General features: G+C 41.0%; 1 protein-coding gene across 6 annotated transcripts in view; it reads left to right on the top strand.

Annotated features, from left to right (window-relative positions):
• Positions 1 to 14,928, top strand: part of LOC117878783 (A-kinase anchor protein 2-like) — a 174,756-nt gene that overhangs the window by 129,964 nt on the left and 29,864 nt on the right. For all 6 annotated transcript variants that reach the window (XR_004646082.1, XR_004646083.1, XR_004646084.1 and 3 more), the window contains exon 2: positions 7,917 to 10,287. Coding sequence is in view for 3 of the 6 variants with exons in the window: in XM_034773243.1 (XP_034629134.1) it covers positions 7,917 to 10,287 (2,371 nt within the window). In the remaining 3 variants the exon portion in view is untranslated. The remainder of the gene's footprint in view (positions 1 to 7,916; positions 10,288 to 14,928) is intronic.

The following is a 14,928-nucleotide window of genomic DNA, read 5'->3' as shown; positions in this document are numbered from 1 at the left end:
GCTGAGTGAAGCACAGTGCTATGCTCAAATTGATGGCATATAGATGTTTGTTTGGCTGCAATACGGTAACTTTTCAACGCCGCATCCAATCAATTCCAGAATTTAACAGCATGTTCTAGACATCATGAGGAAGAACCATAGTGATTTGGGTGAAAACTGGAAAACCTGAAGGGAGAAATTTGGGGGCACACACAACTCCTTGTGTCAGGAAGGGAGAGTGGCAAGGAGCTCCTGAAATAGGTAGGGATGGGAGGGTGGCATTCAGGGAGCTTGTACATCAGTGCAATGTAGTGATCTGTTCATATGAAGAAGACTAGCTCAGAGAAGCATTTAATGTAACTGTGGGGATGGAATAAGCATGGCTAAGTAGTTTGGCAACTGCGAGATGTGCCCTTTAGGGGTGCCAAATATTTGAAAATCCTAAGCTTTAATAATGTTCTAGAAGGCACTTGGAACTGCCTCCCATCAGTGATGCACAAGGCAGCTACCCTCTTTGAAAGGGAGAATTTGAATGAAAATATCCTTCTGCAAATCCTACGAAAATTAACCCACCCAGAACCAACCCCAAGCAAAAACAGCCCTTGGTTTCTCCCTGCAATGCTTCCTTCTCAGCTTCTCCAACCCAGGCAGCCACCCAGCTGCCTCTGTCATCTTCTCTTCCTATTAAGGGCCCTATTTCTGCACATCTCATTGTAGTCAGCACCAGTATTTCCCACATGGCCCCAGATGCTTTTACACTGTCTGAGACGCATTGAGATCTAGGGGTGCCCACTGCACACAGCTGAGCCAAAACAGAAACAGACTTTTGAAAGAGGGATTTGGGTGGGAGGAATGGCACTCCACAGCCAGATAGAAGTTTGAGACTGACCTGGTGGTGAATGGACCTAGTGTTTACAGTACTATCCCTGAAGCTCTGGCAGCCTAGGCAACTGCTTAAAGTCAGGCCTATGGCATAAGGTAAAGTGTAGTAAAGGCATTGGATTGGCACTTGGGAGAGACGAGTTCTGTTTGACTCTGCATGGAAAGTGTTGCCCAGGTTATGGGTCTGACTGACTGGGAGGATGGTGGTTGTATCCATGGCAATAGAGGAAGGTGGGAGAGGGAAGGGTTTGGGAGATCAAGAGCTCAATGTTGGTGTTGTTGAGTTTATGATGACGATTGGACATGCACAAAGAGGTATTACAAAGACAGGCCAAGAAACTAGATTAGGTGAAGGGAGATCAGCAGAGCGGTAGATTTGAGGGTCATCCATATAAAAACGGCAGTTAAAGCCATACGTGCGGATAAAAGTACTGGGGGTGACTGTGTAGAGGGAGAAGAGAGGGAAGCCCAGGATAGAGCCTTAAGAGAGACCCGGAGAAGGTGGGTGAGGGGAGGAAGATGACCCACCAAAGGAGACACTGACAGAGAGACCAGAGAAGCAGGAGGAAAATTATGAGAGGACAGAGCCACAAAAGTCAATAAAGGACAAAATTTCAAGAAATAAGGCATGTTTGACAGTGTCTAAAGTTGCCAAGAGGTCAAGAAGGGTGAAAGTAGAGAACAGGCCCTGACATATGGCCAGGAAGCAGCCATTCGAGAGACCCTCAATGATGAAACTGTGTTGTTTCAGCTCTTTTAAGCTGGTAGATAAATTAACAATAATGTTGTAGTTCATGACCAATTACAGTGCTAATTACACTTTGCCTTAAATGTCTTTGTTTAAGGACAATGTTTCTGTGCTTTGGAAGGATTGTCTCCCACTCTTCTACTTACGCATTTTCTGTTGAGTCAAAACAAAAAAGAGAGAGAGCTGGCAATGTATTCAGTGGGACTCTCCAGCTCTACTCCCACATTTTTTTTCCTAAATGAACTGCTCTCTCAAACACTTACACTTTGTAGATGAAGAATTCAACAAAGGAGGAAATATGCTAATGATTTCCTAAGAAGCTAATAATCTGCAACACTGTAGGAATGACACTGGCTACCCCGAAACATCTGGCTTAAAAGGAGAAAACAAGGAGGCACGTGCAGAGGGCCGGTAAATATTAGCATGTCTCCTGAGAAGTGTAAGTCTGTGTTAATGGTATGTGGAGACCTTTAACTCTATAGCACTGGCTGTAGTTAGGTTTAAACACAAACTCTCTCCATTTACAGACCTTCCCTATTCCATAGAAGCCAGGGGCTCTGAAGAAAGTAGAAGAAAGAGAAAGCTCTTTCTGCCTTCCAGTAGCAAGAATGTGATGGAGCTTCACATTTTCCATACATGATTGAAAAGTCGGGACTCGCAAGCAGGGTCAAGACATTACTCTGGTGGAAATCCCAGCACTCCTCCTTTCCGCCAGATGGCAACAGTCCTAGGCGGCTTAGTATGACATTGTCCGTGCAGCTCCCTGCCCATTCCCCTTCTTCCATATCTGCCTCTAACCAGCAGTTGTCTGCTAAATGTTCATCCCCAAAGAGTTTTACTGGGTCCTTCAGGACTCCCCTTAATATTCTCAGGTGTGAGCAGCAAATTTTACCGGCCCGCTATTCACTATGTCCTCAAGATAATTAATAAATATATTGACTCCTGGTTCTAACACTGATCTCCAGGACACCACACTGTTAACTAGAGTTGGTTGAAATTTGTCCACATTCTATGGAGAAAACAGTGCAGAAAAAAGCATCAGAATTTTTTGTAACCCCCCCCCCCCCGTCCCGATGTTTGTATTTTTTTTTTAAACTGGCTTCTCTTCCATGCTGAAAATCAGCCATTTCTTCCCACTTCTCCCTCCATCACTACTAATCCATGACAAAGACTTGTAAATTACCACTTTTCCTGAATAGCCTCTTATTTTACTATGTAAATAGATGCAATATTACATAATTACATGCATGGTACTAATTATACAGTCTCTCGTACTTAGGTCATTATGTAATGCCATAATTGCATGTCCTAATTACTGCGTATACATGTAACTACCTAATTATGCGTTGTGGATTGTGGCTGTGATTAGAGGACGAGTTTTTACTAATTAAGGTTATGTAAGTAGGTAATAAAATATTTCTTGACCTCTTGTTCCATGCACTAAAAATAATTTGCAAACAAAAATAGGATATGAAACGATATATCAAATTTGAACACCAACTGATACTGTACCTTGAAGGAAATAGACCTGCTTCAATGTAAACCTTGTCTGGACAATATAATGCACTCATATGAATGATCCTTTAACTGATTGTGCTGAGGTATTATTGAAAGGCGTAGTGTAAATTGGCCCTTGTCTCAACTCTGCAGGAGTGTGTGATTTATCTAGTGATTGGATCTATTATGTGCATCCTGTCTCCAGTAGAGGCATTGTCTATTGGTGGTTGAGTGTGTAGAGACCGAAAGCCAGCTAGCATATATGCTGTAGTCAGAAGCAAGCATATAGTGGGAATTCTGCTCAGAGGAGCAGCAAAATGTGCCCCAACTGCATCTCTCCAGTCACTGCAAGAAATCCTGCTCTCGTCCCTATAGAGTTCCTTTGGCACAGGATTCACCAGCAAGCAATGTCTCTGCCTTTGCATCCATGTGTCAGCCAGAGCAAGATTTACCCTAATAAAAGAATGGAGTCACAGCCTTAAGCCATGTATTACCCTGTCTGTTTCAGATCCCTGGTAGTTCTGCATGTCTCTGGCAGTGATCTATGACCCTTCTTGTTACCGGGAAGTAGGGCTGTCGATTAATCGCAGTTAACTCACATGATTAACTAAAAAAAAATTAATCGTGATTAAAAGAATTAATCGTGATTAATCGCACTTTTAAGCAATAGAATACCAATTGAAATTTATTATATTTTTGGATATTTTTCTACCTTTTCAAATATATTGATTTCAATTACAACACAGAATTCAAAGTGTACAGTGCTCACTTTATATTATTATTTTTATTACAAATATTTGAAATGTAAAAATGATAAAGAAATAGTATTTTCAATTAACTTCATACAAGTACTGTAGTGCAATCTCTTTATTATGAAAGTGCAACTTACAAATGTAGATTTTTTTTGTTATATAACTGCACTCAAAAAAACAAAACAATGTAAAACTTTAGAGCCTACATGTCCACTTAGTCCTACTTCTTGTTCACCCAATCGCTATGACAAACAAGTTTGTTTACATTTATGGGACATAATGCTGCCTGTTTCTTATTTACAATGTCACCTGAAAGTGAGAACAGACATTTGCATGGGACTTTTGCAGCCGTCATTGCAAAGTATTTACATGCCAGATATGCTAAAGATTCGTATGCCCCTTCATGCTTCGGCCACCATTCCAGAGGACATGCTTCTATGCTGATGACGCTCGTTTAAAAAAAAAAAAGTGTTAATTAAATTTGTGACTGAGCTCCTTGAGGGAGAATTGTATGTCTCCTGCTGTGTTTTACTCACATTCTGCCGTATATTTCATGTTATAACAATCTCGGATGATGACCCAGCACATGGTGTTCGTTTTAAGAACACTTTCACGGCAAATTTGACAAAACGCAAAGAGATGTGAGATTTCTAAAGATAGCTACAACACTCAACCCAAGGTTTAAGAATCTGAAGTGCGGTCCAAAATCTGAGAGGGACGAGGTGTGGAGCATGCTTTCAGAAGTCTTAAAACAGCAACGCTCTTATGCGGAAACTACAGAACTGAACCACCAAAAAAAGAAAATCAACCTTCTGCTGGTGGCATCTGACTCAGATGATGAAAATGAACATGCGTCGGTCCGCACTGCTTTGGATTGTTATCGAGCAGAACCCATCATCGGCATGGACGCATGTCTCTGGAAGGGTGGTTGAACCATGAAGGGACATATGAATCTTTAGCGCATCTGGCATGTAAATATCTTGAGACACTGGCTACAACAGTGCCATGCAAACACCTGTTATCACTTTCAGGTGACATTGTAAACAAGAAGCAGGCAGCATTATCTCCTGCAAATGTGAACAAACTTGATTAGCTGAACAAGAAGTGGGACTGAGTGGACTTGTAGGCTCTAAAGTTTTGCAATGTTTTATTTTTGAGTGCAGTTATTTTTTTGTACTTAATTCTACATTTGTAAGTTCAACTTTCATGATTGAGATTGCTCTACATTATTTGTAATAGGTGAGTTGAAAAATGCTATTTTTATTTTTTACAGTGCAAATATTTGTAATCAAAAATAAATATAAAGTGAGCACTGTACACTGTTTTCTGCATTGTAATTGAAATCAATATATTTGGAAATGTAGAAAACAGCCACAAATATTTAAATAAATTGTAGTCTATTATTGTTTAACAGCGCGATTAATCGCAATTCATTTTTTTAAATCGCTTGACAGCCCTACTAGGAAGTTAATTTACCTGTAATAGTTAAACAAGATGAAACAAAAGTTATGAGTTAATACAAATGGCATTGCTAGAGTTATAGCTTTGGAAAAGCTGTCAGTCCTGGTGGTTGTAGAAATGTTCTGTGGCAATATGTGCTGATACAAGGAGTAGAGAAATTGGACTTCTTTTAGAAAAAGGGTCCTCGACTTGTTCCTGAGTAGAGATAGGCCAGTGCCACACAATTCGGTTCTGGATCCAGACTTTCCCATAGTTCATTGATACTTAGGTGTGGTAGATGGTTAGTTTGGAGTCATCTTTATTGGGTCCCAGAGACTGGTGCTGCTGCCTATATTCTTTGTGGTAAGAGTCAGGTCCAGATCTTCATCCCCTTGTAAGTCCCCTTTGCACTGCTGCTGTGATGCAAAGGGGATTTAAAACAGCTGTAAGGCAAGATTGAAGATTTTCCTGTCGTAGAGGAATTCCCCAACAGACATGTGGAACATTCTGGACTCTGCATCCTGCTCCAACCCGAACCTACTCACCCCTCCCTCCCCTATAAATATGAGAGTTTTGCCTGCATCAGGGCTTCTGGATTTGCTCCTCTTTAATGTAGTTTTGTATCTGATGCAAATCAGCATTTATGATTAGGGCCCTACCAAATTCACGGCCACGAAAAACGCATCACCGGACCATGAAATCTGGCTATTGTTGCTTACTTCTGTGCTGCTTTTAGAGCTGGGCAGCTGGAAAGTGGCGGCTGCTGGCTGGGCGCCCAGCTCTGAAGGCAGCAGCGCTGAAGTAAGGGTGGCGTGGAATATACTGTTTGAACACATCCACTAAATTTGCTGTTTATGCCGTGACCAACCTATGAAAAATGTGATTTCTCCGCGATTGAAGTAGACCCCTCTTTATGATACCAGTACTATATCGCACTGATCAAACGCAATAGAAGCAAGTTTAGATTTTGTAACGTACAAAATAAAATTGTTTTTAAAAAGGAATTTTAGAAACTTCCGTTTAAAATCTTTGTTAGGTCAGTAAATTGGTTCAGAAAGTGAACTGAGACTTAATGAAAGTAAGACCAGTAAAACTTGGTTGTGCACAACAAATAAATATACAAAAGAGCTTTTTAAAAAATTCCTTCCTACTTAAATACAGTTAAAAAGCAGAAAATATCTAATAGCCAAACTCGACCGTTTCTTTAAAATGCACATGACTTTCAGCTAATGGCTCATATATTTGTTGCTTCCTGTTGTGAACAAAACCCCTTCAAAGGTTCTTGAAAAACAGAGCTATTCTTTTAGGACACAATCCTGCAAAGTGCCAGCTTGTCTGCAGTTCCCGTTCCAGCCTGTATGTGTTGCAGTTATTTGGGCCCCAAGCAAACAAGTATTTGAGTTTCAAGCTGAGCGCTTCCTGCTGTGGTATTTATCAATAGCATACATGATAAATGACAGCAGTAGCAGTGAGACTAGCTGACAATAGGGAACATTGTGGATCTGCACTATGGTCTACAGTTTTATTAGTGATTTTTGAAACCATTGCCTCAGCAGCCATTCTGCAAAAGCACAAGTGGGGGGAAAGGCCAGATTCCTCAAAGGGACTAATAGGTCACTTTTCTGTATAATATTTTAGACAAAGTGAACAGAAACGCTACTTTGGGATTGTGTCTCTTTTCAGATTGAATTGATGATTTGCCAAATTCCTGTACTTAAAAAGAAGAGTTCAAAAATACCCTGCTTTTGATAACACCTACTGTTTTTTGCTGGCTTTTCATAAATCTAGGAATTCATGTATTCTCCCTTGATTTGCTAAAATTAAAAAATGAGTAAAGCCTGTTCCTGAAAACTTGACTCATGTGAGTAGTCCCGTGAAATTCAGGTTGAATACTTGCTTGAAGAAGAGATTCAGAATCTGGCCCATTCCAGAATAGGAATGGTATTTAGTATGTTATTTAAAATCATTCATTGAAGTCAGTGGCATTGTATCAGGCAAGAATGTGACCCAGTGGACATAGTTTGGGGGACTGGGAGACAGGAAATCTGAATTCTAATGTCAGCTATGCTACTTACTTACTCTGTGACCTTGGGCAAGTCAGCTGACCTTTCTATGCTTTAACTTATGTATCTGTAAATTAGGAACTGGAATTGACTGCACAGAGATATTGTGAGACTTAATTAATGCTTATAAAGCTCTTCCAAGGGATGAGATGAAAGGTACTATGTGCTAAGTGGTAGTGCTGGCATTAAAAAAATCTGTCAAGCCTTTGATGACTTGGAAGCCCAAAGCTAAAATTTCAGCAAAAATCTTGAGCACTTGTATAAAATGATCAGAATGGGGGTGTATGGTATCCAGATGGGAGATATTTAAATGATGGTTTTGCTATTGCTGCAATATCTCTTCCAAGTTATTATACGATGTATATTCTTTAGTATAAAAGCATTATTGATTTGTCTTTCCTTCCTTCACTACATATGGATGCTTTAATCTTAACTTTAGGAAACGCTAGGATTTGCTTTCCAGATGGTGTTTACTATTTTTGCTCTTGGCTTTCTGCATAAAAGAAAATCTCTCTTCATAGGACTTTACCATGGTTTTGTTCTCTTTCCTTTTAGAAATCGTCCAGAATCCCTGAGGATGACATCAGGTTAAGAAAAGACAAAGACCGAAATTGTGCCAATTTCCCGGAGCCTGTTAGTGTACTTGCTACAAAGGAAGAGAAAATGGAAATCGAAGTCCCAGTCTCGGAACATAAAAACATCACTGTGGTGGCTTCAACACATCCTGTAGACAATCAAACCCACTTCTTTTCGCCTGTTGCCAGTCACAATGGACTTAAGGATAGGCATGAATCCCTGGACAGTGAAGTTGCTAAAGAGATCAGATATCTAGATGAAGTGCTGGAGGCCAACTGCTGTGATTCTGCTGCAGATAACACCTTCAATGGGACGTGCTCCCCTGAGCCAAGTGCAATCCTTGTGGATGCCTCTGGTCCATCTGTTCCTGTTAACAGTGAGTCAGTACCCAATGAAAAGGACGTCATAGTAGCTGACAGGCAAGCATCCCCAGTCATTGAACAGAATGAAACCAATGTAATGACTGAGAAGCTGAAATCTAATGGCCATTCTTCAGATGGACAGAAAGAGGAGCTTTGTGGCGATCTAAAAATGCCGGCGAGTCCAAGTTCTTCAACAAGTTCCAGAAGATCCTCCAAGGATGGAGAACTAACCTTAACTACTATTAAGAAAGAGGCTAAGTTTGAACTGCGAGCCTTCCAGGAAGAAAAGAAGCCAGCCAAGCTCTTTGACGATGATAAGGAGAAGGAGAAGTACAGCGTCCGGAAAGTGAGGCCATCAGAGGAAATTATTGAACTTGAAAAGGAAAGAAGGGAGCTTATTAAAAGCCAAGCAGTAAAGAAAAACCCTGGCATCGCAGCCAAATGGTGGAACCCACCCCAAGAAAAGACACTGGAGGAGCAATTAGATGAAGAACATCTAGAATCCCACAAGAAGTACAAGGAACGCAAGGAGAGGCAGCAGCAACAAAGCACAACACCAACGTCACCAAAACAGGTGACCTATTCCTTTGTACCTCCAGAGCCAGGCTGTGTTAAAAAAGAAGATATTGTCACAGAACAGATAGATTTTTCGGCGGCCAGGAAACAGTTTCAGTTAATGGAAAATTCAGGTCAGTCTAACAGCCAGATTGCACCAAAGAGATCAGGGACACCCAAAATGTTCTCTATCAAACCCTTCTACAAACCCCTGGGCCCATCGCAAATAGACAGGCCAACAGTTTCCATGACAAGACCTGCTTCTGTACTGCTTGAGAATAATGATATAACCATTGTAAAAGCTCAGAAGGTCTCCCGTGTCCCAGAGGGTCATCCTATAAATATTCAAAGTAGTCCAACTGACCCAGTAAAAGAATTGTCTTACAGTGATACCTCAAAGACTGGACAGACCACAAAATTGTGGGCAGATGACAGTGAATTCATGAGTGCGAGAGCAGTCTTCATGGTGGTAAAGGACGATGACCCTGGCATTTTAGATCAGTTTTCGAGGTCGGTCAATGTGTCTTCTCCTCCAGAGGAGCTGGACTCTGGTTTGGATGAATTGTCGGTGAGATCTCAGGATACTACAGTCTTGGAAACCCTTTCCAATGATTTCAGCATGGATAATATCAGTGACAGTGGTGCTTCTAATGAGACTATGAATCCCCTCCAAGAAAATTCACTTGCAGATTTCTCTCTACCGCAGACGCCCCAAACGGACACCCCCTCAGAGTGCCGGGTAGGTGTTTCCAAGTCATTTAGTGACCATGGCTTTTACTCCCCTTCCTCTACATTGCTAGACTCCATGCTGGTTGATGACCAGCTGGACTACCATGCTGGCCTACTAGTTCAAAATGCAATTCAACAAGCCATAGCTGAGCAAGCTGACAAAACAGACTCTAAACAAGCGACAGATAAAGCGGAGCGGAAGAACTCTGTCAAAGGCCAGGAAGAAGTCAGCACAGCACCGTGTTCTGAGAAGGAGCAGAGCACAATGTTTGAGCCACCTCAGGTGTCTTCTCCTGTTCAAGAAAAAAAGGATACAATACCAAAGACTTCAAGAGATGAAGACTCAGGACTCAGGGAAGGGAAGACTTCACAGCAATCTTCTGTATCCCCCACCAGCCAGCCATTCCTTGTGGAGGAAAACAGGCAGGAGGTCAGCTATTTTAGCAAGTACTCTGAGGCAGCCGAGCTTAGAAGCACTGCTTCCATCCTGGCTACACAAGAGCTCGAGGTGACCGTGGGTCCTTTTAAGCTAAGGTCAAGAAAACAGCGGACGTTGTCGATGATAGAAGAGGAGATCAGAGCAGCCCAGGAACGAGAGGAGGAATTGAAGAGACAGAGGCAAGGTCTACAGATGGCACAGAGTCCCATCACAAAGAGCGCGCCTCCACTGCCCACCAGAACGGTGGCTTACAAAACTGCTCCAGGTAAGAGCCTGAAGTTAAATAACTAGCATAATAAGAGATGTGGTGTAGGGTCAGGTTAGTTTTATTTCTATATGGTTTTCTGGCTGCCATCTTCAGATCTCTTTTGGGTTTATTGCATGACTTTGCATGAATGGAAATTGCAATATCCAAAGACAGCAGAGTGTATATTCATCCAAGACAGGCACATTATCCCATTACACTTAATGGGAGTAGCATATGCATGCAGCAAGTGGATATATACTCTTTTCCCCAAGCATAGCAGTGACAGGGCTTAGATACTACCAAGATGAGTCTGTAGAAAATTCTGAAGATAGATCAATTCCTTGCCACTTCCTAGTATAACATTTGTGGTCCTGGTGCTTGAATCTTGCACTATAATTGAGGACGGTCAGATGAAACACAGAAGAAAACAACCGTACTTTTTTCAACTGTATGCCTATTTGAAAGGCAACCTGCACAGGATTTTTTTAGTTCCACTTCTGCCCGTTTTTGGTTTTTATAATATTTAAGAACCTGAAATGTTTCTTGAGTCTTCCCCCTACCACCTAACCTCCAGGTTTTATTCTGCTTGCATTTTACCATGGAAATAGCAGATCTATCAAATCTGGTTTTGCTGGAGAGCTTCACATGGGGGAGGAGTCTCCACAGATACATATTATGAGTTCCTACACCTTAAATGATAAGGTGTGCATTGGGTATTGGACTTAGGTATTAAAAGTAAACAAAGTTCTTAATAGACTGACTAAAATTACCTTCCTGTCTCGGTGGCTCGTCTTTCGCTCTCTTGTTTCTTGTTGTGGTAATTGCACTAGTGATCCTATTTTTAATGGTTAAAAGCAGCAGAAAATCTCCCTCCCTGCCCCCACTTCTCCAAAACAAAAACAAACTCAAAGGTCGCCTTCATACATCATAAAAAAGACAGAAATGACACAAGCCCAATTTTTTTTCTTTGCAGGTCTTCTTTATGGCTATAGACTCTGCATGGTCCAACAGTATTCTAAATGTCTCATTAACAGAGATCCAATGGGGGAAAAGTTTCATTAAAGTTAGGGAAAGATGTAAATGTTGATCCAAATTTGTTTTCCTTTCCACTGATGGAATCAGAAGCAAGAAACTTGAAAGGAGTTTGGAGGGCCAATTCCCAGTAGGGGGGAATTGTCATTGGAGGAACCCATTACCATGGTCCCTGTTCCCAGGGAAGTCAATGTGGACTTCAACAGGAGTTGAGTTTAGATTGCACTCCTGTAGTGAATCCAGATGTGAACAATATCCATAACATAAATAGCTAACATTTATTTTTGTTTCCTTTATGTAAAGAGTGTGGTTTTGGTCTGTTTCTCTTGCGGAAAAAATGTACCAGATGTTGGCAACTTCTTTGAAGTGCTATTATTATCCCAAAAAACAATATGGAGAGGAAGCTCCATAAATTGAACCAAATAAAATATTTTGCCCTATGATCCTGCAGGGTTTGTTATCCCATGTGCTAAAATGTGGGACCAGATCCTCTACTGGTGTCAATTGTCACTGCTCTGTTTGCTCCAAAGGAGCTATGACAGTTTACACCAGCAGAGGATCTGGCCCATTAATTTTAAAGACTCAACAAAGATTCTGAGGTTTTAAGGCAGCCGGGATCATTAGATCCTCTAGTCTAATATCCTGCCTAGCATAGGCCATAGAATTTCATTCAGTTACCCCTGTAGTGAGCTCAGTAACTTGTTTGACTAACCTATATCAAAGAATATGATAACACCACACAAGATAAGACATGTTGGTCCCTGCCTTGAAAAAATGCTTCGGTTGCAGCTCCAGGTAGGAGAAATGTGGTTGGGGCTGGTTGCATTTCATTTGTAAGTATTTTGGGAAGACTGCTGAATCTAATATTTATTTGAATAGCGCTGCTGGAAAAGTGTGTGTTTCTCTTACTCTTATTTTTCCAGGCAACAAATAGTTACCTTGTTTTGAATGTTGAGATGCCAAATATAAATTATATTTTTATGGGAAGATGACATTTATATTTGGAACGAGCCAGTTTGGACAAGTTTCTCTAAGCATGTCCTAGCACTGAAAGTTCAAGAAAGATCTCGGTTCCTTTGGCACAGCCTACGTTGCTCGAACAGGCCTCTGTTATAGGCAGCATTGATGGGAACTGATGGTTCCTTGGGGGTAGTTAATCCACCATAAGCAACTCCCCAAACAAAGATATGAAAAAGAACTCTGGCAAAATCGCATTGAAAGGCCCATGATCAGTTGTATTTTAACCAGCATGGATTGAATCCTCAGCTGGTATAAATCAGCATAGCCCACTCGAAGTTGGTGTTCCAGGATGAATCCCTACATGTCATCCTAGTTTTTCTTGCCCTGTTAGCCCACAGACTAAAGGTGTTTTTTTGGGAGAATCAGCATAAAATACAGAGATGTATGTAATTAACTGTTGCTGATGGGTGGGATCTTTAGAGGTTGAGATAACTGTTTTTAATCTTTATATTTGCAGGGGCAGGTCCTGGCCATAAACCTGGTTTCATTAGCGACTAGTTATAGGGGTGATTCTCTAGTCTTACTGCACAGGAGGAAATCTACCGAAATAGCTCATGTAGAATATTCCAGATCTTTTATCTGATTGTAGGTTGAGATTTGTAGAGACTTCCAGACTGAACCACTGAAAACCTGTGCTGTTACTGCAACCAAATTGCCATTTTTGAAGAAAGAGCTAATGTTCTCCTTTCAGCACTAACATTCCACCATACCACCCTCAACAGAATGGGATTGGAGTGAGCATGTGGAGACTGAAGAATTGGTTACTAATCTTAAAGTGGAGAGGGGTAAACCCATCAAAATCCTTTTGAGGAGACTTCACAGGCGTCAACCTCCCTGTACTTAAAGATGTCATTGTTGTTCTGCTCTGCAGTATGATAGATGGAACAGCTTTACTTGAGACTCATGTTGGTCCCCCAATGTTTCATCTCTTAATCTAGTCCTTTCTTTTTGTTCCTCTGAGCCTAGCATTTGTGAATTATGAAGAGATACTTGTTACCTTTTAGGGAACCGAGTTTGTATTATGACATAAATTTAGGAGAAAAATACATAATGTGAGCGTATTGTGAAGCCACTGATATTTTAAAAATTGCAAATTACCTTAGATAACAAAGGGCCTGATTCTGCCACTCTTATGCATGCTACAATTGTGCCTTACTCAGTGAGTAGTCCCATTGAAATCAGTACTACTCAGCAGGAGCAAGAGTGGTTCTAAATCAGTGGTTTTCAACCAGGAGTATGTGTACCCCTGGGGGTACTCAGAGGTCTTCCAAGGGATACATCAACTCATCTAGATATGTAACCTGTTGTAAAAATAGGCAAATAAAAAGCACTAGTGAAATCAGTACAAACTAAAATTTCATAGACAATGACTTGTTTATACTGCTCAGTATATTATACACTGAAATGTAAATACAATATTTATATTCCAATTGATTTATTTTATAATTATATGGTAAAAATTAGAAATTAAGCAATTTTTCAGTAATAGTGTGCTGTGACACTTGTATTTCTATGTCTGATTTTGTAAGTTTTTAAGTGAGGTGAAATGGGTGGTACACAAGATAAATCAGTCTCTTGAAAGGGGTACAGTTGTCTGGAAAGGTTGAGAGCCACTGTTCTAAATAACACTACCTCAATATTTGGTGAATTTTAGGTGTTCCCTGTAGTAAGTGTTGGTAAGCAGAGGGAATACTGCAAATAGTGAGGTAACCACCTCTATTTATCTAAGGCAAAGCTAGCAAGTTGAGTGTGTGACCACTGTGAAAGACAAAAATAAATAAATAAATAAACCCAAACAGGGGAAAAACTTAAAACAGTTTTGGCCGCTTTTATTGGACCATTCTATCCATTTTAAGCCTGATGCATAGTCTGCTGAAGTCCACGGAAAGTCTCCCATTGACTTCACTGGGCTTGGGCTCAGGCCCTGTGAGTATATGCACTATTTTACCAAGTTATACACTGTTGAACTCAAAAAAATGTGAGTAAGATGGTCCTTGCGAAAGGTGGGTAATGCTGGGGTACACAAGCCCCTCTTACAAATGGCTAAGTCTGCACCATGGGATCCCTTCCATGAGCCAAGTCCTAATTTGAACAACTAAAAACATAAGAATGATTTTGCTGCAGTAGTTATCATGCTGGACTACTCAATAAAAATTTGCATAGAAATCCAATGAGTACCCGGTGTTATAATGTAATATGCCTGCAACGTAGAGTTCCTTCCACCAGGTCTGGCTGGATAAGTTTCCCAGTTTGTATGTTTAGCATGCTGGGGGTGGGTTTTCTATGGTCTCTCTGTTGTACGGCAGCTAGAAGTGAGAGGGGTTTACATTTAATTTTACACAATATCTGGCAGAGGAAATAGGAAACACATTGGCATTCTATGTTGTTCTCCTCACAAGTCGCAAACTCTCATTACTTTACTGGCTGGAAACTTATCTATCTAGATCAGTGATTCTCAACCTGTTTATCATTGTGGGCTGTTACGTGGGCCGCAGGCTGAGAACCACTGAGGCCCTGCCCCAAACCCTTGCTTTGAGCAGGGGGTTGGACTAGATGACCTCCTGAGAGCCCTTCCAACCCTGATATTCTGTGATTCTAATAGAATGA

Source organism: Trachemys scripta, chromosome 6 (genome assembly GCF_013100865.1).
Source record: "Trachemys scripta elegans isolate TJP31775 chromosome 6, CAS_Tse_1.0, whole genome shotgun sequence".
Lineage (NCBI taxonomy): Eukaryota > Metazoa > Chordata > Testudines > Emydidae > Trachemys > Trachemys scripta.
Note: the sequence above shows the minus strand (reverse complement) of the source record. Positions and strands in the feature narration are given on the sequence as shown.